General features: G+C 39.1%; 1 protein-coding gene across 1 annotated transcript in view; it reads right to left on the bottom strand.

Moving 5' to 3' along the window:
• Wdr62 (WD repeat domain 62) overlaps positions 1-23,637 on the bottom strand; it is a 107,731-nt gene that overhangs the window by 3,300 nt on the left and 80,794 nt on the right. Inside the window, exons 7-14 of the mRNA XM_065227643.1 lie at positions 23,438-23,497; positions 13,558-13,663; positions 10,366-12,984; positions 8,245-8,337; positions 7,756-7,907; positions 7,511-7,694; positions 7,220-7,447; positions 6,963-7,155 (exon numbers count right to left, since the gene is read on the bottom strand). Coding sequence (XP_065083715.1) covers positions 6,963-7,155; positions 7,220-7,447; positions 7,511-7,694; positions 7,756-7,907; positions 8,245-8,337; positions 10,366-12,984; positions 13,558-13,663; positions 23,438-23,497 — 3,635 coding nt within the window. The remainder of the gene's footprint in view (positions 1-6,962; positions 7,156-7,219; positions 7,448-7,510; positions 7,695-7,755; positions 7,908-8,244; positions 8,338-10,365; positions 12,985-13,557; positions 13,664-23,437; positions 23,498-23,637) is intronic.

The following is a 23,637-nucleotide window of genomic DNA, read 5'->3' as shown; positions in this document are numbered from 1 at the left end:
CAAACCGTTTGTTTACATCGAAATTACATTTTTTACATTTCAAACTAATGCATATTGTTATGCGTATCTTGCATATTTTCATCGGTAGGGGTCTTATTTTAGTATTTTTCACATGTATGAACGGATTTACAGCTCAAATAACACCACATCAAAAATCCGAAAGATCATAACCGCTGGGATAGTTTTATAAATCTTCACTTTCTTAACAAGAATATGTTGAAGAACCAGCCGGATCACTGCAAAATCGATACAGGAAACAAAATATTCCATGTGGATGATGATTACAAACACCTGTGATGGATAAATTAATCAGAAAAGGTAAAAACATTTTCCTCTTCGTATGCTTCACGGCGAAAATTTCAGCCCTCATCACTCTTTTGATGGTTCCCTTATTCACCACCAGAGGCTGAAACGATCGCTTAGTTCCTATTGGATTCGCCTATTTTGTAATCTGTGAAAGGGAAATCACAAATCGAGTGTCATCAAAATACATGACGTGTTGAGAGATTGAGGTCGTGAGGGCAAATTTTCTCTCTTTTTGGCTTTTGGAATTTTTTGGCTCTCTGGGTACTGATAGTAAAGCAGGTAAAACTGTATGGGGAAAAATCATTTTATTTATTTGTAGCTTATTTAACAATAATTTCCGGGAAAAAACTGAACGACAGAGTCCCTGACTAATTTATTTAAGTTGTCGTTCACTTTTTTTTTATCTAAATATGCACCGAAAGCGAATTATTCCTGCTTCTGTTAATTTCTATATGGGGATTTTTATCACTTCCTACCAGCGAAACAGCGCCATCTCTGTGAAAATTGCCAGACGATGTGATTAATTGAGAGTTTCCTATGCATGAATGCATGAAGTCGATAAAGTTTCTAAGCCGAAAGATCAGACTTGATCAGACCGAGAGTCAAATCCGCCGCCCTCGGATTGGTAATAAAGTCTGTATCCACAATAATCCGGACACAATAATGGCGGATTTCCGGTTTTTGGTACAATATTCACTTGATTTGCTTCGTACCACTCCATCACAGTTCTAGCACAGACAAACAGACATAACACATGGAATATTTCTCATTGTAAAACATCGTCGCTTAAACATTACCGCCATCTGTTGAGTACACTGTGGTGGGTAGTACGCTGAACAGATGGCTGTAGTGTGTAAACGTCAAACGACTATGCGCGCCACAGGTGGCGGCACTACGAACTACGATACTTTTAAATTGTCCGTTAAATGCTTATTCGATGAACAACTTGCGAGCGTTATGTCTGTTTATCTGTGCCTGTAAAGTTATAAAACTGCGCTGGGAGAGAATCTCAAACGTATAGCGATAATACCTATGAAGGGAAATGATTCCAAAGGAAATGCATGAGAATATTCTAATAAAATCTTGTAAAGGGTTTTGAGTAAATTTTCAAGGTAGTTAAGGTAGGGCTTGGTAGGTAGAGCTTCAAAACGCAAAAAAAAGCACACAAAAAACGGGTTGCACATGTTTGCACCTATTTTATGCAAAATTTCTTCGTTATTGATCGCGAGTATCTCGGGTGTTTTATCAACGCATATCCATTATTTTGCAAAAGAAAACGGGATGTTTCTGTGATGGGAAAAAAGTGATTTCCCTATCACAGATTACAGATTTCAGTACCAAGCACTGAAATTATCAGACGGTACCTCTATCAGTCCGCATCGTGCTCTCTTGCCGTGCGGATCTATTTGCTTTTTGCTGAAGGAAGTGTTACTACTACCTAAAGCTACAACAAATTTAAACAGCACTTTTCAGTGCTCAACCTGTAAAAAATTTCTACCTTGTTCAACCCTTATTCCTCTTCGATCCTTGTTTGGACCCTACCCGAGGTAATCCTTCTTGGATATCGATTTGGAAAATTCCTCTTCGATCCTTCAGATTCTTATAGTAATCTGCTTGGAAGTCGATTTGGATAAAAATTTACTGCCGCCATGGCGCCTAAACGCAAAAGAAAGGGGCAAACTCTTGACCCCCCTTCGGATGAAATTAATTTGAATAATCAATTTGATTTGCTCACGGATGATGAGAATGATCCATCATACAAGAAAAATTCTAGTAAACTTTCCCGGCTTAATGCCAAGAAGTAAAAGATTCCCCCTATTGTGATAACCACTACCGATTTCCATTCTCTTCGCATGGAACTTTTGAATTTCGTGAAAGTTAAGTTTTCACTACAAATTGGACGCCGGGGTGAATGCCGTGTATTGGCTGAAACCTTGGACGGATTTAAATGTCTTCTCAAGTATCTTACTGAGAAGAAGCACAAATTTTTTACTTACGACACCAAAACTGAACGTGTGTTCAAGGTTGTCATGAAAGGACTGCCCAGCGGTGAATCCCTGGATCAGATCAAAGATGAACTGGCAAAATTACTTGGAGTTGTGCCACTCCAAGTAATCAAAATGAAAATGAAATCCCGTCCTGGCGATTCACGCAACGGGATTTCTAATGATTTTTATTTAGTTCACTTCAAGTCTAGTGAACTAAACAACCTAAAGGCCTTAGAAAAAGCTAGCCTTATGCTCCATGTCCGAGTGAAGTGGGAACACTTCAGGAAGACTGGAGGAAATTTCCAAAACCTCACTCAGTGCCGTAAGTGCCAGGGATGGGGTAACGGAACTAAAAATTGCTACATGCCAGCCAAATGCATGAATTGTGGTGATTCCTCTCACGCAAAGGACGACTGTCCTGTGAAGGAAGATCCTAAGAAATTTAAATGTTCAAATTGTGGTGAAAACCACAAATCCAATTTTTGGGAATGTAAGACTCGCAAAGCGATCCTACAATCTCGTTCTAACCGTCAGGTAGGAAACGCTCCACGTTTCCGACCAGGTACAAATTCCTCTGCTGTTAACAACGGTCAGCGAGGAACAAATTCTACATTCGTACCCGTAGGTACAAATATCACCCCTGCTTCAAATGTTTCATCTGTACCTACTCCCCTCGCTGCTAACAATGTTCAGCGAGTTAATGGAGCTACCTATGCTGCTATTGCAGCGGGTAGAAATCAAAATACTAACCAACGTTCTAACGGAAATTTTGACAATTTTGACTTAGGAAGCATTACTGCCCCCAAAATGGAATTTTTACAGAATTCATTAATTGACATGATTTCTGATATGCTTAAATCTAACTCCATGTTTGATGCTATTCAAACTGGAGTAAAATTTGCAAATAATATTGTCATGACCTTAAAATTCAGTAATGGATTTTAAAGCATTAAATATTGTAAATTGGAATGCTCGATCGAGAAAAAGAATTTTCTCAAGGGTGACCTCCAGAAACTTACCCGTCATAGGTCTAAATTCTTCATTATTGGTGATTTTAATGCAAAACACCGCTCATGGAATAATGCTCAAAACAATTCCAATGGTAATATTCTGTTTGATGATTGTTCTGCAGGTTATTACACTATTCAATATCCAAACAGCCCAACATGCTTTTCTTCTGCAAGAAATCCCTCCACTATTGATTTGGTCTTAACTGATTCATGTCAACTTTGTAGCCAATTGGTTACCCATGCTGACTTCGGTTCTGATCACCTTCCAGTAACTTTTAAAATATCCCAAGAAATAATTTATAATCCCAACAGCTCTACTTTCAATTACCATAGAGATGATTGGGAGCAGTATCGAACATTTAAGGAATATAACTTCGATCCAAACATTCCTTTGCAAACCAAAGATGAAATTAATTATGCTCTTGAATCTCTGACTACTTCTATAGTTGAAGCAGTAGTATTTTGATTCAATTATAAAAGACGACGATCTTCAGCTCTTGATCCGTCTTAAAAAATGTCCGTAGGAGACAATTTCAAAGAACACGCGATCCTGCCATGAAAGTTATCTGGCGGGATTTGCAAAAAACAAATTAAAAAGCGATTCTCTGCCCTGAGGAACAAAACTTTTGAAAATAATATTTCTAAATTAGACCCGAGTTCCAAACCCTTTTGGAAACTCACAAAAATTTTGAAAAAACCTCAAAACCTCAATTTGTGATCAAAATTTTACCACCTTCTTTAAGCGCTGGAATACTTAAAGAAGGTGGTAAAATTTTGATCACAAATTTGGAAAAAGCTCAGAAACTTGCTAAGCAATTCGAGAGTTCCCATAATTTCAGTTTGGGTCTTACTAGTCCTATTGAGAATCAGGTTGCTCGGGATTTTCTGAATATTTTCTCTCGGGAAAATATTTTTGATGATTCCTGGGGGACTGATTTGGACGAAGTAAGGTCTATAACTAAAAAGTTTCAAAATATGAAAGCTCCAGGTGATGATGGAATTTTCTATTTCTATTATCAAAAAACTCCCAGAGAATACCTTGTCTTTCTTGGTAAAATTATTTAACAGATGTTTCCATTTGGCATACTTTCCTGATAAATGGAAAAATGCAAAAGTTGTTCCAATTTTGAAGCCGGATAAAAATCCAGCTGAAGCTTCTAGCTACCTTCCAATAAGTTTGCTTTCTTCAATAAGTAAACTTTTTGAAAAGATAATTTTAAATAGAATTATGCTTCACATTAATACGAACTCAATTTTTGCAGATGAGCAGTTTGGATTTCACCATGGGCATTCAACTACTCATCAACTCTTAAGAGTTACCAATTTAATTCGTTCAAACAAATCGGAAGGCCACTCAACTGGAGTTGCTCTTCTAGACATAGAAAAAGCATTCGACAGTGTTTGGCATGAAGGTTTGATTGCTAAATTGAAAAAGTTTAATTTTCCACTTTATATTATGAAATTAGTTCAAAATTATTTAACTGACAGAACTCTTCAAGTAAATTATCAAAATTCCAAATCTAATCGACTACCTGTTAGGGCAGGAGTTCCTCAGGGTAGCATTCTTGGGCCTATATTGTATAACATTTTCACTTCGGACCTCCCTGATTTGCCTCAGGGTTGCCACAAATCTTTGTTCGCTGATGACACAGGCATTTCAGCTAAAGGAAGAAGTCTTCGTGTTATTTGCAGCAGACTGCAGAAAAGTTTAGACATTTTCTCTTCTTATTTACAAAAATGGAAGATTTCTCCCAACGCTTCCAAAACTCAACTTATAATATTTCCACATAAGCCTAGAGCTTCCTTTTTGAAACCTAGTAGTAGTCACATAGTCACTATGAACGGAGTTCCAATTTCCTGGTCAAACCAAGTGAAATATCTTGGATTAATACTTGACCAAAAATTAACTTTTAAAGATCACATTGAGGGCATTCAAGCTAAATGTAACAAATATATTAAATGTTTGTATCCTCTTATAAACAGGAAATCCAAACTTTGCCTGACGAATAAACTTCTAATATTTAAACAAGTTTTTAGACCGGCCATGCTTTACGCTGTGCCAATATGGTCTAGTTGCTGCACTACCAGAAAAAAAACACTTCAAAGGATTCAGAACAAAATTCTGAAAATGATTTTGAAGTTGCCTCCCTGGTACAGTACTACCGAAGTACATAGAATTTCGAATGTTGAGACTTTAGAACAAATGTCCAACAAAATAATTAATAATTTCAGGCAAAAGTCGTTGCAATCCTCAATTGCAACGATTAATTCCCTTTATACTTAGATAAGATTAGTTTTAGTTTTTAGTTTTAAGATATCAATTGTTATACTGACATGCAGGTTAAAAAAAACCTGTTTAAAATACTGAATTGCCAAGACATGAACAATGTAAAAACATTTAGATATATATCATAACAATTAAGGCTGGTACGTTACTGCAGTAACTGGAGCACCTAGGTTAAAATGAAATGTAATTTATTTTGAATTTGAAACAAATAAAGAGTTAAAAAAAAAGACGGTACCTCTGTTCATGCTTTTAGATTAGCATTGTAAGTCCCTCCTACTTGGAGAATAATGCTATGGAATGGCTTGCTATGCCGCGCCTCAATTATTATATCCCGGATTCTTTGCTGATGGGGGCGGGGCATAGCAAGCAGTTCTATAGCATAATTATTCATGTTGGAGGGACTACAATGCTAATCTACAAACATGAATGCAGTCAGAGGAAATGCGTCACCATCTAATGGTCGGGATGTTGGAGAAGGTCATTAAACTCGAGGTAGGAAATTCAAATTAATGTTTAACAAGCATTTGAAAATGCATACGGTTCGACGCCTTACAATGATGTTGAAGTTGAATAACTGAATCCCCCTAATTGTCAATTCTAGACCAACAATTGAAATAGGCGGAACAACCAAACGTAAACAATGGCTTTAAACGTAAATTTCTCGAGATTCAAAATACAACCACGCAAATCAACAAAGCCATTCGATAAAGGAAGTGTCCTCTTTCAGATGCTGGTGTTATATTGCGTGGATGTATTTAGATTTTCGAGAAATTTGCGTTTAAAGCCATTGTTTACGTTTGGTTGTTCCGCCTATTTCAATTGTTGATCTAGAATTAATGCTATACTAAATGTATACTTATTCGAAACCAAACGTTTGGTTTGATAAAAGACACAGTATTCTATAGATAGGAGGAGGGGCATAATCGATCATGCAACTGAAAAAGACGTTTTTCTCAGCAATAGGACTTATTTCAGCAAAAAATTATAATAACCAATGAGTGTTAATGGTTTTTAACGTGTAAGTATGTCTATACAAATTGATTTACCTATTGCAAGAGATCCGAAAAATAGCCATTTTTTTTTACTAAAGTGGGGCATGAGCGGAGACTGATTCATTGATGGTATCCTTGTACAAAAAATGAGCACTCAAGCACTACATTTGCCACCTGACGATAATAGGTAAAAGAATTGAGAAAAACCTGATTGCCCCAAGACGACGTCCTGATAAAGAAATACCAAGAACGGACGATTTTCGTCTACAATCAGACAAAATGCTACGTGGTTTATAGACATAATGAACGTAAATATTGCGGAACTATGCGTCAGGTAATTGTTCATCCCCTACTAAAACTCGTAAACAAGCGAACCCACCTGTTCGTAACTTTCGTCAGCATGTTCTGCGTCATGATGACCGCATTCTCCAGTTCCTTGATCATGAGTGAATTGTTCCTTCCGCTTCCGCCACCGGATTCATCGTTGGACTTTAGCCGCTGGTGCAGCTGAATCACCGACGTCGTCGTTTGTACCAATTGGTTGATGATGTTAGAGCACAGTTGGTTGGTTACTACGAGGTGAAGGAGGTTTTCGTTAGAAAATGTAAACAATTTCTAGAATATAAGTTAAATTACAGTCGGCATTATCCAAATCGCCATCCTTGATCATAGTCTCCATCTCCATGTTGGTGCTGGGGGCTTTCTTCGCATTCAGACTGGCATTCACGTTCGCTATCCGTTTGTGCTCTAGGGCGATGCTTCGTGGTCGGGGCGGAACTGCCGGCTTGGTCATCACCGTACTTACCGTACTGGTGGGCGATTCTTCCGAGCTGGATTCATCCTGGGCGGCCGACGCGATGTTCACTGCAAATTAGAAACTCGGAAGGTTAAACTTTCGACTTGAATTGTTATTATTCGATGCCATACCACTACTGTAGGCGCTCTGCAATCCCTTCCGTCGATTGATGATACCAGCTGCACTGCGGGGGTTCACGTACTTTCCACCACCTCCTCCTAGTCCTACGCTGTTGGTTCCATTCATTTTGTTCTGGGAACTGATGGTCGGTTTCAAGAGCCCTCCCCGGGTTGTCGGTTCGGGTTCCGAGTCGCTCTGTAAAATGATTGTGAATTAAAAATAATCATAGATCTTCAATTTCAAAGAAAGAACTTACCGCTTGATTCAACATTCCAACGGACACGCTCCGCACTCCCATACCGGACGCCAGGGAAGCACCACCTTTGCCAACCGATGATGTGCTTCGCTTCGGGGCAGTCCGTTGCTGGATTATACCACGACTGCTAGGCACTGGTTTGTAATTAGTGGCTGTCAAAATGCAGACGAAGATTAGCAAAGCGCTCCAAAGTATACTTCCAATCGTAAAATTAAGCCAATCATAAGCTAACCGGATTAGAATCAATCAAAACACTCAAAAAACGGTTTTTGTCAATGAAAAATTTAACTTGAAATCTGTTTTGATTATTTTTTGATTGAATAACTATTGAAAAAAAAACAAAACTCAAAGCCAACTGTTATACTGTGAGACCGGTAAAAGTAACTTAAACTTAATAAGGCAATTCTTACAAACTAAAAATGGCTTAATTCTTTACTTTCTTCGAAAAAGATAGGAGAAAAATCAAAATTTCTTCATCTATGGTTTTACCTTTTCCCATACTCAAATCACTAAGCGAGCAAGCACGTCTAATCGTTGACTCATCACTATCTTGCGCAGAGATTAAGCTTCGGGGATTACCGCCTACACACGGAAAAAAACGAAGAGGTTTGGGAGGAAGAGGATGGAGCATATTGTCAATAATCAATAATTCACGTAGGGTTTTCGGTATTTTTGGAATTTCATCATCATCATCATCATCATTTGATTTGGATTTGAGAGAGATTTTTGTTTTGGAAGAGAAAAAAAAAATGGTTGAAAGAGAAATCGGTTTAGTTTTAGAACATTATCAGTTGAGTGTCAGTTCGAATTTATCAGTGTATAGAAGGAATGATTTTTTGGAACATTTAGTTACAACAGGCAATTACTACTACTGTGAAAGAATGCTACTGAGTATCAATCTAGTTTCTGGCTGGAACTGGATGCACGCTAAAAAGTTGTCTACAGGAATGACTATTAAGATGAATTGCGAAACTAGAACATTTACGTTGGTTGATGGGAAATTACGAGTTCGTTGCTCGGGAATGACAGCTGATGAGTAGCTGAAAGCATTTTTTATACAGCTGAAGATGGTATCTCAGAGTTGGTGTAGACACTATAGGTCTTCGTTAGAGCGATAGAAGCATTGTAGAGACATTGTGATTTTCTTTTGAAACATAAGTTAACTAATGATTTATCGAATGACAGGGAAAGAACTATTTCTTTCAAATATAAAAAAGCATTAGGGGAAAAGTTGGCTTCGGCAATATTTTAACCTATTATCGTCAGGGGGTAAACAAAGTCCTAGAGTACTCAAATTTGGTCAATAGTTGCTCTGAAGCACAATGTATCTACATGCCAAAATTGAGCTCTCAAGGACGTTGTTTACCCCCCTGACGATAATAGGTTAGGGTATTGCCGAAGCCAACTTTTCTCCTAGCACCATCTTGCGGAGGATTTTTACAGTTATGAACTTACTACTTGATGGTCGAATTATGTGGTTGAATGCATGATTAACTATTTCTAACAAGGGCGGGCATTTATTAGAACCTCATCGATGACAACATAATCACAAAAAAAAAACTGGCCTCTTCCTGCTAAGAAACAGACACAACTTCACCATCTACCAGTCAAAGGTACAAGCCTAAGAGGAAGAGGAGACAACTGGCTTCTTACTCTTTTATCTCTATTTCTATTTCCATCTATATCTATCTCTATCTCTATCTTACGCACTACAAATCAGCCAATCACGAGCTGGTTCGCGTTTGACAGAAAAGTGGTTCGTTTTCGCCCCCGTATTGTCTCCTCGTCTCGAAGAGTTAAATTTGCTTATTTTACTTTGTGGTCGTTCTACTTTCCTAAAGCACAGCAGTATTGTTTTTATCTCCTAAATTCTGAAAGAGATGCCAGTCTTCTGGATGTGTTGTCTTCGATCTAATTGTAGGCATCTTTACCTAACTATCCAGTACAAAAATCTATGAATGCTCTGTTGAATGTCCTTAAAGTCATCAACAAATTTATTGATATTTCCTTTAATCTTAGTCAGGACTAAAAGAGTCTTTTGAATGCCAACTCATAATCATTCAACCAGACTAAAGAGTATGAATCTCAACTGGCATTTTAGTATTGTCGATTAGCAAATTTGTTAAAAGTTAGGTAATGATTGAATAAGATGTTCCTAGCTAGGCGCAAATGTAATACAGGTAAACACTACAAACTTGACTAAAATAAACATAAGCTCAAAACCGAATATGAATTTCTAAGAAAATCACAATTCCTACGCTACATTAACAGTGACGGTCAATTACAGAACTCAAACTACAGTAGCAACAGTGCAAGCTTCTACGCAAAATTCTCTACCATAAACATAAATAGGCAACATTGAGATGATGAATAAGCGAACCTAAAACAAAAGACTTCCATGCAACATTTCTTCCGATCTGCGCGCGATCCTTGCTCAGAATTTACGGAAATAGAAGATAACTTGTAACAAAAGAGAAAAAAAAAACACATTCACGAACATTCCACCAAAAATATGAAATGGAACAAAGATGAAATCATAGAACGCATCTCCATATAGAAAACACCAATATGGAGTAACTGTACAAGTAAAAAATTACATCATTCTCACACCTTCACCATCCACATATCCCAGCGAGTGCTCGTCCTTTTCCGACAGTTCATCCTCGTCCTTCTGCTTGAAGACATCGTCAAAATCGAACGACTGAAACTTCGCTCCCTCCAGCACGTCCGGCAAGCTGAAGTTCCGCTTCATCTTGGCCCGTACGGCCATGTGCCAGCTCTTCTCGTTTTCCAACTCCTCCTGCGCGTCCTTAGCCAGCTTGTCGAAGTTCTCGGTCAAACTCTTGACGTAGCCTTTCTGGCGAGAATCGCACTCGAACGGTTTCATTCGGCTTTCCTTCGCCTGCCGTCCCTGCTCCAGTTTACGCTCCTCCATCTCAACCAGCTTGTTGATGATGTCGATCTTCTTTTCGATGTCCAGGAATTTGCTGTATTCAGCCGATGACATCAGACTGAAGTCGATTAACTTTTCCAATTCGGTTCTACCCTTAACCGGGGGTTCTTTGCCTTCCTGGTGTGCTTGATGAGTACTATCCAGCGAGTCTACGGAGTGGTCTCTGCTGCGCAAATCCTGCTTGGACAGTAGTTCCAAACTATCCATGTTATCGTCTTCGCATACTCCCTTCTCGGCGACGTAGATTTCAAATGACTTCTCCTCACTCCCGTCTTTATTCTTACCTCGAGAAGAACCCGGCACGCACAGATCCTTTGGCATGTAGTCTTTGTTCACAAAATCCCGTAGCTTGTTGTCTTCGAACCCCGAAGCCGCAATCTGTCCGATGATGGTGTTGAACTTTTCCTTGGACCGCACCCTACCGCGACCCTTCATGCTGGACGATCGTCGGTGAGCTACCGGTGGTTTATGCGGAACATAATCCATCTCCAACGTCCCACCAGGCTGATATCGGTCCGACTGTTGCCGTTCCTGCTCGAAACGCTGCAAATTCTGCTCGAATTTTTTTGAATTCCTTGCAATCCTCCGACCACCCATTTCGATTTCAAAACTACACGACTTCTTCATCACGTACACGGACGACTCGGTACCGAAGATGTCGGATCGGGTAACCTGGTTCGTCGCGTTTACCGTCTTCCGAACAAATAGTTCATTACCTTCGCAGTTGTACAGCGGATTGGAGTTCATTTGCTTCCGCTGATTGGCAAAGTCCTTACTAAGGCTTTTCACGGTTGCTCCTCCGTACTGGGCGGCTTTTGAAGTCAACGAAGGAATAAAGTCTTCCTCTGAGTCTTGTTCAGCAATGCAGGAGGCAGCCATTGCTGAACTTGATATAAACCGAGGGTAGCTGATCGAAGTCGGCATACCGGGAATGCCCTGGCGTTTGTGCTGAGGTGATCGAGTTTCGGCAATCCGTCGGCTGGCTTCAATGTTTTCGAGGGCGTAACTTTCCGGAGTATCCTGATTGAAATAGTCACCCTGCATGAAGTAATCGAATCCACTACCGGCGTTCGGACTTGATCCGTAGGACTTTGAGTTGCAACCGGCTTCAAGTTTGTACTCGTAGTTACTGCTGTAGTTGCGTTCGCGTTTGATCCGTTCGAAGAGCACTTCCAATGGAGCAGATTTGCATTCGGAGTCATCCGAGAGGATACTCTCCATGCTGTTGCAGTAGCTGACTCCGCCGCTGCCGAAGTCGTCCGATAGGATGCTCTCCTGGCTTTTCCGGTCCGGGTACTGCTGCCCAAGGAAAAAGCTAGCACTGGAGTGACGCTGAGTCTCTAGGAAGCGGTTGTCAGCAGTTCGCTTATCCTCGTCCAGTATGTCGGAGAGCGATACATTGCGGTACGGTGCCGGTTGGAAGCTATCATAGATAAAGTAATCCGAAACGGATCGTTTTGGCAGTGAGCCCATCGGTCGAGAAGGTTTCTGATGTTTGGCACACATATTTCGTTTACTTCTACCGTGTTCAGTCTTACCCACGTCTAAATCTAGACTACAGTCTTCTAACGAATCGGAGCTAAAATTGGGGTCATCCTCGGAGAGGAATCCATGTTCATGTCGCTCTTTCCGAGCGGTGTTCTTTAGGCCTTCCAGCGCTTTGTTAACTCTTTCCAACCGTTTGGGTTCACCACGATCCGCTGAGATCGCGGGTTGTGGTTCCTGAGAAGGTTTAGGAGGTTCCAGGTCGTCCAGATCACCGTACTTGCTGGTGATTTCCTGGATCATCTTCTCCGTATCCGAATGGATCATATCCAGAATCGATTTGGCATCTTCGTAGTACATAGAATGGCGGCCCTGCCGATGAGAACGGCGGGCAGTTCCTTCGTTCGACGGACCTGATTCTGCGTCCTGATTGACAGAGGATATAATACTCCACTCCTGTTCTTCGTGAACGGGAGATACCGGACAAGATTTGTAGTTCTTCAATATTCCCGGATGTTTCCGGAGTTTATCCGCCGGCACCGGCGGAAGTTCTGGAAGCTCTAGTTTGTCCGGTCGAACCAGCGTGTTTTCCTCCTCACTGCTTTCATCTCCGTCGTCCGGTTTGGAGTAGATTCCGAGGTTCTTTGGATACGGTGGGAGTTCTTGTTGGAATTGATTGATCATAGCGCAGTTCTGAACAAGACGGGACCGGGAGGCTGCACAGTTCAAATAATTATGGTGACTACTTGGCACTGGAGGTGGAGGATGATTACGATGGTAATATGGGTCACCTAGGGTGAATTAATTTTTGATTTACCGTTACAACCCGAAGATTGCGCGATCGAGCAGCATGAGGATAAAAGTAGAGAAAACAAAGCGATTTAAACGCTTTCGTTCTTTGGTGGTATGTGGGGAGGAGTGAAATATAGAATGTTTCTGTTGAAAAAAAAATCAATGGCAGTGTATGATGTCGTCATGTTTGCATGGAACTTTTCCTGTTCGAAACACTAGCACGGAGATATTCTTGTGTACACAATGTGATCAGCGCGTGTCGTACTATCGTCTAACTGACGTTGGCTACAGAGCGGGTTAGTCCTAAACCAGGTTATCTACAAGTACTGTGAAAGTTGGAAACCAAAACCAAAAAGCTTTTCGGGTGAAATCGTTATAAAGCGGGTTGTGGAAAATAGCGTTTTAAGGGAGAGAAAACAAGAATCCACCACCACCACCACCAGCAGCGAATATTCTGGCAGAATAGGAAGCTGGTGTTTACAACTGTGTATTGTTTGTGGTCAAATCAAACTGTGTAGTTCTAGGAAAAAAATAGAAAACGAACCTTGGGCTCGTGTCCGTGAAAAACTTACCTATCCTCTGCATTCGACCGATACCGGCGCCACCGCCGGCGGGACTCATCGAGTGACTTAGATCGGATATGCTCTGACTAGCGCGCAGGCCGGATCGGTAGCCAACCTGGAATGGGGGGACATTGGACATCGGTAAAAAGAAGCATTGGACCGTTAGATGTGATCTCGTCGTTTTGAATGGGGATTTTTTCTTTCTTTCGGGAACATGAATCAGTAAGGCATTATGTATGGAATGAATATGTAAGCTACGATGACAACGACGAACATGTAGAGACGGACCGAAGGCAAAGGTAGCGAAAAAGCTTGCATGTAGGACATAGACTTTGGATTTTTTGCTGGCTCTGTGCTGATTGTGTTATGCTGGTGCTCCCTTTGCCCGGTTTATGGCCATCGATAAATCATCTTTCTTGCCGGTGGAAATTTCGGGTGAATGGGTTCGGTTGTGTCTCGTATTTGGTCCAGTTCTTTGTGACATGTGTTTGTTGAGTTTGAGGTTAGGAGATGGCTTTGAATGGAGTATTTAGATGAGGACGAAGATGGAAGCTTTCGTTAGGAATGACAAGTCTAGTTAAAGGTATTGTAAACTAAAAAGCAAGAACGGTGACTGAGGATAAATTAGACGAATCTATGGGAAACATTACTGTTTTATCTATAATATGCAGTGCTGCTTGCAGTGTATCAATTCAGAGCTATATATTAATTGAATGATATTCAACAAAACCAAATCGTTGAGTGACACGGATAACCCTTAAAATTTGACAGTAGTAAGGCAAGCAGTGGAGAAAGTTGAAATTTTCCAATATCTTGGCAGCCAGATAACGTAAAACGGCGGGACCAATAATCAAAAAGACTAGGGCTGCCCTTACGAGCTTAATAAAGCAAATCAAATCAGATTAGTCAACGCACCAAAATCCAGATTTTCAACTCCAACTGTTCAGCTATACACCACCGAAACCAGGTGCCTACCATCAGAGAACACTCAAAAGCTGTAGGTCTTCACTATCCAATGCCTGCGATATATAATTAATGCCTGGTGGCATCCCAACTGGATCTCGAACGCCACACTCCATCGTCAATGTCATCAGAGGTCGATTCCAAATGATGTTACTTGGTAGGTAAGTCAAAGCATTTTGTAAAATTCTCGGCAAATAAATTTATTCGTCACTTTTCTATTGATTTAAGATCTGGTGAATGAAATGCGATAGGTCTGATCTTCACGATCGATGAGTCTGGACACATATTTGAGTTCCAGCCATCAAACAATTTGAGCTGATTAAAGGCTGAATAAGCTATTTTTTAGCAGAAAAAAGCACATTTCTACCTGAAATAAGCTCTTATTCTGTTTCCATTGTTTGTTGGGCGTTTGCTCAAATTCACAAAAACACCGTAGGTCACTCATAGACTGAGTAACATTTTACTTAAATATGAGTAAATGTCACTCACATTTACTCTGTCTATCAATGACCTAAGTTTTATGCGAATTTGAGTAAACGAAACTCAAACATCAGTCAGATACAAGGACCGAGTTGTTTTAAACCTGAGAAAATATCCACATTATACAATTTATTCTTGCATGTAATTGAATTTACGGTATACAAAGTTGCTACTCAACAAACATTCGAAGTAGAATAAGAGCTAATTAAAACAAACATATGCTTATTCAGCCTTTAATCAGCACAAGTTGTTTGTTGGGTATGGCTTTGAAAAAGACAAAAAGTTCTACACTTTTCCGTTGTCAAGAGATGAGATGAATCGAATTTTAAAGGTTGGGTGAAAAAGATTCACTTTGCCCGACTTTTCCCTCTGCATTAAAATGAAATAATAACTATTTAGAAAGTTAAAAGGGCACATGTTCCAGTTATGGAATATGCACCAATTGTGCCACAATCCCATATACGCAATGGAAGCACTATCTCATTTAAATCACATATCACATGGCTGGACCTCTCTTAGCTCAGTCGGTAAAGGCACAGCTACAAAGCAAGACCATGCTGGAGGCGGCTGGGATCGATTCTCGGTCCGATCTAGGAATTTTCTCGACTTTCCTGGGTATGATTGCCACACAATTATTATTTTAATGCAAAAATGGTACGGGCATCAAAAGCTCTCAATTAATGACTATGAAAGTGCATCTAGAACGCTAAGTTGAGTGCACGCAATAAGCTAATATGCGATGCACAATAAAGCATGAAATCCGAAGAAAAAAAAAGAAGTCATGACTGGTTCAAATTTTAAGAAGTGTAAAAACTTGTGCACTTCCCCTCTGGTCCACATAAAATTACATTTAAACCTGTATCTTCCTGAGGTTTAATGATTTTTTTCCGGAGTCAATGCATCTTCTCTGAAGTATTCTCAAGTTGCCTAAGGTTTCCATGAACTTCTTCAAAGTTTGCTCAGGCGTCTCTTCCTGGATTTCTTTGGAGATCTCCTAAACATCACATAGGTTTCCGTTATCGATTCCTATCTCTGAGATTATTTTGAGGTTATCTATGCCGAGTAAGAGAAAATAAGTTATTAATAACTAATTCTGTTCTTAATACCAAATATTGGTGTTGACCAGCAAGACATAAGAGCAGAGCGTAAAATTATTGACTGCTTAGGTTGAGTGTGAAAGCACTGCTCTATTCAATTCATTGCTCTATTCAGACCGTATGTACCATACGGTAAAGGACGTGGCAATGAAAGAGCCAAACAGGCGACTCACACCGCTTGCCTTCACTCACACATGCATTTGTAATTGAGGCATTTTTCCATAGAAAATGTACGCTCAGTTATTTAAAACAAGGATTGGGTACCATCACGGAAGAATAAACATGCTGACTGAGTGCTCTGCTGTCAGTAAATCGTTCACTCTCACCAGGCAGTCATATTCATATGAAAATAAATCATTTAACCTGAATGTTTTAAACACTGCATAAGAAGTAAAATACCAAAGAAATTTTCATGCAAAATACTTTTTAAATAACGAAAATTTATATTTGGATACCAAAAGAGTACCTTTTGGAATTGCATTTTCTTAATTTGATATTGGAATGATATTGTGGGAACATTATTTTGGAATTATTTTTTGGTATTTTACCTCTTATGTCAGGCTCATCCATACCAATTTAAGGTATCGAAATATTCGTTCCTGCTCGGGTAGGCTATTCTGAAATTTCTTGAGCTTAGCTGAAGTTCGCAGAGCTTCTTCAAACTATTCTTCTTTATTTTAGAAGTTCTCTGAAGTACCAGAAAGTTCTTAAAAGATCGTCTTGGCTTCTCAAAAAGTTTCCTCGGGCTTCTCTGAAATTCTCTTTGACTTCTCTGAAGATTCCTATGTTTTTTAAAAGTTCCCTAGACAAATCTAGTGTTTCCTGAATTTCTTCGACGTTCACTAAACTTATGTTGTGTTCCTCTAGTCTTCTCTGAGATTAATGCCTTGAGTCATTCTAAGGTTCCCTTGAACTTTTCTAAAGATGGCTTAGCTTTTCCGAACATCTCTAAGCTTCAAGAGAATTAAAAAAATCATGAGGAATATTTCAAGAGAGTTAAAAAAAAACGGAACAACGCAATCGAACGAACGAAGAGAGCGAGAGAAGAAACGTCGACTGTACTGCTCAACAGTCTATGAGCAGAGTCAGGAAAGCAGCGCTGTTTTATATCTTTTCAGGTTCAAGCAGAATGATGTGCAACCAAGTGGTATTCGTTTATGATGACTGGGTTTGGGAAAAACGTTTAGTTCATGAAAACAGTGATAAAATTATCATATGTGCATTTTTCAAAGTTTTTTCGATTAAAAATTGGAAAAGTATTTATTTTAGCAGATTCGTTAAGTAATATCTTATCGATTGGCGTATTTGGAATTTAATGTAATCTCCAAATGACAAAGTTACAAGCTTTCAAAACCGAACACTATTTCACCACACATATTTTTTTATATGTACCCCAGTATACTACCCATAATCGCATATCAGTCCCATCTTTGCTTGATTTCCTATCCATATGGGACTGATATGCGATTATGGCCAGTATAGTCGACTAAAACGTAGTTCTACGTCAAAAATATATGGAGAAAATTTCAAGCGAAATTTCACGGTGATTATTTATATTACTAAGATAATTTTAGAAGGAGTAGGAGTAGAAGGAATTCTAAGAGTATTCTCGAGGGATTTTTTAAATCAAGATTTATTTATTTCAGTTACAATAAATACTTAGGATCTATATCTTATTTATTTTTGCCTGAATAGCCTGAATATGAATGGAGAATATTCAGATAAGAAAAAAACTGTAAAATTTGGTTAACTCGGAAGGTTCAGAGAACGTATTTTAAAGTCCGAGCAGTTCAGCGGATTTTTAAGATATCCAACGAGGATTATAGTTTCAGCAAGCTTTGAAGAGATTAGATAGCATAAGATAGATTCTTCATACCTCTTTGTTTTGATTTTTTGTTAACATTATAAAATATTTCAGTGCCAACATTTCAAAGGGGCGTAATAGCTTTCATAAACAATATATTAAGCCATCGATTTCTCGACACTAAAAGCACACCCCTCCAAATTAATAATGCTAGCTGATAGAGGAAACATTCCTCTACATGTTAGTGTCATTAATTTTCTTGACTTCATCTTCTTCTTCCTCGCATTTCAAGCTTATTGCTTATCGCATATTAGCTTAGTGCGTGCTCTCAACTTAGTGTTCTAGATGCACTTCCACAGTTATTAATTGAGAGCCTTCGATGCCTGTACCATTTTTGCATTAAATAGTATAATTGTGTGGCAAGTACAATCATACTCTATGCCCAAAGTCGAGACATTTTCCAACCCGAAAAAATCCTAGACCGGGACCGAGAATCAAACCCAGACACCTCCAGCATGGTCTTGCTTTGTAGCTGTGCCTTTACCGACTGAGCAAGGGACGCCCCATCAGTGAGCTTTTATTCGCGAGAAATCGACGGCTAAAGCCATTGTTCACAAATGCAGTAACGCCCCTTTGATATGTTGACACTGAATTTATATAATTTTGGTAAATGTTCCAGTTGTTTGTTAACAATGAATATTTTTTATAACAATATATGTTGTTTTGTCATTAGGGTTTAGAAATGGAATATGGTTTAACACATTGAATTATGGCAAAGAATTGTACCCAGTCAACCAAAGGTCGGATACAATTGCTCTGATAGAACCATACTCATAGAACGACAATGATAGTGTTCACACATGTATTGTGATAAGGGGCTATCCATAAACTACGTAGATAGTTTAAAAGCGAGAGGTGGCAAAAGTTTACGGTCCAAATGAATAAAAAAATGTATTGAAGACTTTCTAAGTGGGAGGAGAGTGAAGTCAAAAATAAGTCAAAAACTGTATACCTAGTTTATGAACAGCCTCTAATGTAAAATGCGTGATAGTGATAATCGTATGATAATGATCTCATATTGTATAGACTTCAGTAAGCAGCAAACTGGGCCCATTTTTTCCTTCCTTGTCCCTTACGAGATTCAGCAAATCGTCATGGATCAAAGAGATCAACAGGTACGCAGCTTTTCAGTCCTTCTCCTGGAACTTTATCAATTCAGCTGCCTTGGAAGTTTTATCAAGGTTTTAAAGCTTTATACAGGTCTAAATCAAGGTCATAAATGCATAATTGTTACTTGGGTGATCTAACGGGTGGCAACTAAAATTTTGGAATTTTTTCGAGGCCTCTATGCTCAACAACAAACGAGCTCAGAGAGAAATAAGAGTGTGTATGTGTTAGCTCTCTCTCTCCTCTTTCTGCTAGTATTTTCTGTTTTGTTTATGCTTGCTCAGTTTTGCTCAAAATGCCGTCGAAACAAGAAGTATTTCGCGAGCGCGTTGTGCAGTTCTACGAACTGCACAGAAATCTCGGCAAAAAGTATACGGTACAACATTTTAAAAGCGAAAATGTTGCGGCTTCGACTGTTTACTATATCCTAAGATCCCCAACAACTGCTCGCAAGCAAGGTAGTGGAAGACCAGCCAAAATTATGGACGCAAAAGGACTTCGTTCTCTTTCTCGTGCCATGGTTCAAACCCTCTGGTTTGGCAATCAATCAATATGTGTACCAGAACGAATTTTTGAAGAAAATTTTGATCCCGTTTCTACAAAAACATCATGCTGATGGACAATACGTGTTTTGGCCGGATAAAGCGTCATCGCATTACGCCAAAAAAACACAATCGTTCCTGAATACCCATTCGATCCCATTTGTACCCAAAAACCACAACCCGACAAATCTGCCTCAGTGTCGCCCAATCGAAGATTTCTTCGGGGTTTTGAGCTCCTTGGTGTACAAAAATAACTGGAGAGCCACGAATTGCCAACAGTTGTTTGGTAAAATCAAGAGATGCATTCGCAAAGTTGACATGAAGGCCGTACAACGTTCCTGTTCCGACATCAAACGGAAGCTTCGCCGAACATCCGATTACGGACCGTTTTCAAATGTTCACTAATTTTTTTTCAACAATGGACAATGTATCTTTAATTTCAATAAATCAGACCTTCTTCAAGTATGTTTGTCTTTTTTTGACAGCTTGAGAAAGAAATTCCAAAATTTTAGTTGCCATCCGTTATTCACTTTCTGTGTACCAATACAGCGTGTGGATGTTGTGCGCTAGTTTTCACCATTGCTACTCTGAAGGCCCACGCACATTAGATCCGGATCGGACGCGTTGCGGCAAAGTGACAGCTAAATCTATTGTCTAACTGTCAAATTTACGTCAACACAACGCAAACGGATCTAATGTGGGTGGCCCTTGAGAGTTAAGCTTGTCAGACTACTGCAATACATTGAACCCTTATAAAAAAGGATGATTCAGATCTATGCATTTTTAAAATATTCCTAAGATCTCGACGTGAAGCCAATTTTGAAGTTTTTAAATACATATAAATTGAAGTCACAATGAGGGCATGTATGGACCACTAAGCTTAAGTAGAACTATAAAGTATTACGGCATTCACTCTTACCTTGAAGTATTTTTGTAACTGTTTCTATGAAAGTTGGGAAAACGATTACAAAACATTGTGTTTTTGTTTTGGAAGAAAGAGTATTTCGATCGATTTTGAATTAATCAATTAGTGGTAAATTCATTCACTCAATGGAAAAGAAAAACAGCCATCGTTGGAAGCTAAAAGATGGTTGAACAAGTGTTGATTGTACTAAGAAGATGACTGCACATATACTTAATATTTACAGCAGTAGAGCGAATCAAGTGACAAGAGAGTAGACTGTGCATGTGTTCGATGTTTGTTTTTTCTGTGGAGTTTTTTTTTATCTATTATCGGTTGCTGATCTGGCCATAACCAGGCTCAGGAGACAATTTCTAGTTCCTCATTCTAGGTCATTATTATTTGCCGCTAAGAAGCTGTTCCAAAGCCAAGTAGAACCTCCACGAGGCGTCCCATAATTCGTTGAGTCACAGCGTTGAACCTGACTATTGGCCAAGAAAAGGCTTACCAATGCACATCAAAAATCGACTACATACATCTCAAATCGCGCAACTACGCAACCGCGCAACTACCATAAACCGGACTAGTTCATGTTGATCTTCGTCAAGCTTCGTCTACAATTTGGACTTCTACATCAACACATGTCAGGCAGCCTTCAGGTTCAATTGGCTAAACTTGGTGAGTTCGTTTCATTTTGTAAATATTTATCTTTTCAAATCAGTAACGTTGGGAGATCACCTTTTTGTGGTGCGTTACTGGTATAAGATCTAACACCGAACCCTAGTCGTGACAATTTCAAACTAGGGAATCAGGATTTTCCAGTAATCAAAGGATCACATTTTAGTCCTTGTTACTTTTTATGACTTGATAATAGTGACAAGACTCGGGTAGTGACCACCGCGCCGTTATGCATTTCTATATTGTATATTTCAAATCAAAAATATTGTTTATGTTCATAGATTTCACATAATCCTTTTCCCTTTGTCCTTCTCCTTTTCATTTCCCTCTTCTCTTTTCAGAAAGCAAGTAATTGCGCTATAGCCATAAGTCATAAAAGACTAGGACAAAAGTTAGTGCTCATGCCCCAACCGTCAGAAGAAAATGGAGCATCACATAATCTTTCTAGCTTTGATGCTTCAAACGACCAACCAATCATATAATAACCAAAATCGGAACGTACGGTACGAGATGTCCACGTTTCATCCATTTATTGGATTCTGAAGCATCGTGTTTAAATGTTCGATTTGAACAGGCCCGATTTCTGAATCATCTTGCCCCTTAAATGCTGCACAGTAGACCTGGCCGTTTTGATTTGTGTAACGCATCTTCGATGTGAAACATATATCAAATAGACAAGAAAAATTATGTAGGTATATATATCATTTTCCAGGATGCTTTCATGAACTGGCTGTGTTGGTGTAAGATTAGTTATATTATATTAGTAGAGCGAATCAAGTGACAAACTGAAACAATATGAAAAACGTTCTCACCGGGTGCAAACCCGAAAATGATAGATTAAAAACTGAACGATTTAGATATAGAATCAGCTAGAAATTGCTTTAGGCTTAGATTCCCTCATTTGGATTAATTTTATCTGATAAAACGTAGCCAAAATAGTATAAAGCTAGGAAGAAAACTATTGATTCACTCTAATAAGCGACCGCTTAACTATTACACATAAATCTAATTGAAAATGGCTCAGCAATTAGCTACGTTTTATGCTCAGCTGTTAATTTCAATTATCAATTATCTTCACCGAATCCAATTGATTCGTGAAAAAACTGTAAATTATATAAATAGGCAATACGTCTACTGAACACTTTAGGTAAACTTTGTTCATCTTGCAGCAATTTTTCAGTTGTGGGAAATGATTAGTTTTGACCTAATTATACAAATGACATACGTTTTGATAAAACTTTCACAATTATCACCGATGTGAAATTCAGAAGTTATTTAAATCATAGAAACAACATCAATTTCCTGGAAGATTTTTCAAATTCCCGACTTTCCCTGGTTTTTCCAGGTGAAAATATAGTCCCAACTTTTTCCCGGTTTTCCGGGTTTCACTGGTGCCCTTGCCACCCTGGACTAGGCACCTAAGGCTCCAATCGCGGAGTAGCAACTAAAAATTGCAAGGTATTATTTATGTTAAGTTAAATAAAAAATGCCCGAAAATTACCACTAAACTATCTATAACCAGCTCTTTACATCATTAATCTATCCCTGCCTATCTCCTGACCATCGGTACCACGAAAGATGAAATGATGAATTCACTCCAATGATAAACGCATTTCTACTACGTATTATTCAAAAATTGAACTTGATTGTGTTTATGCCTCAAATCCATGCAACAAATTGGAAACAAATCACTAAATTCAAGAGCTACTGCCTCAAGACACATTTATCCACAAAACAGCCAGTCACCAGCAGCCGTACAAACACCAGCATCAACATAGATCGCCGACAGCAAAAGAGTGCATGGGAATGACAATAAGATTAATTGCACCCACCGTACCCGGAGGGTACATGATTCCAACAAATCAAACTCATGATTGATATCTCAATCCAGCACAATCACAGATGAAGCACAGATGATTGACGGTGGAGGCATATTGTGTGGGTCCAGCGGCCTTGGTTGGACATCGTGGTCCACCGGGATGCCCACCATAAAGTCATAACGAACAGAGTGTGAAAGCACATTTTGTTTTGTTAAAAGGACATAAAAAAGGTGGATAACATTGTCAACAGCAGCAATTTAATTTGAAAGCACATCGATAATGGTTGTGTGTTATTCGGTACTAGTAGTTTAAATATTAGTATACGAGAGATCCGCCCGCGAAGTAGTCAGTGAATGTGAGGGGGACAGAGAGAGAGAGATAGAGAGAGAAAAATGGGTAATCGGGTCGGTTCTTCTGCAAGAACCGCTGTTTCTCACCTTAGAATGAACTAGATTTAATGAATATTTAACGTCACGCTTACTATGAATTAGAATCCCCTAGAATAAACGCAATGGAAGGAAGGAGAGAGAAAGGGTTGATGAGTTGTTGAACGAAACGTAAAAACTGAAACATAAAACGAGACATATTGCTTAAATGTTCCAGACGATTGAAGCTTCTTTTTGTGTGCGGAAGGGGG

Source organism: Ochlerotatus camptorhynchus, unplaced genomic scaffold (assembly GCF_037179485.1).
Source record: "Ochlerotatus camptorhynchus isolate MF236.1 unplaced genomic scaffold, CSIRO-AGI_Acam_v1.1 ptg000274l, whole genome shotgun sequence".
In the NCBI taxonomy this organism is placed as follows: domain Eukaryota; kingdom Metazoa; phylum Arthropoda; class Insecta; order Diptera; family Culicidae; genus Ochlerotatus; species Ochlerotatus camptorhynchus.
Note: the sequence above shows the minus strand (reverse complement) of the source record. Positions and strands in the feature narration are given on the sequence as shown.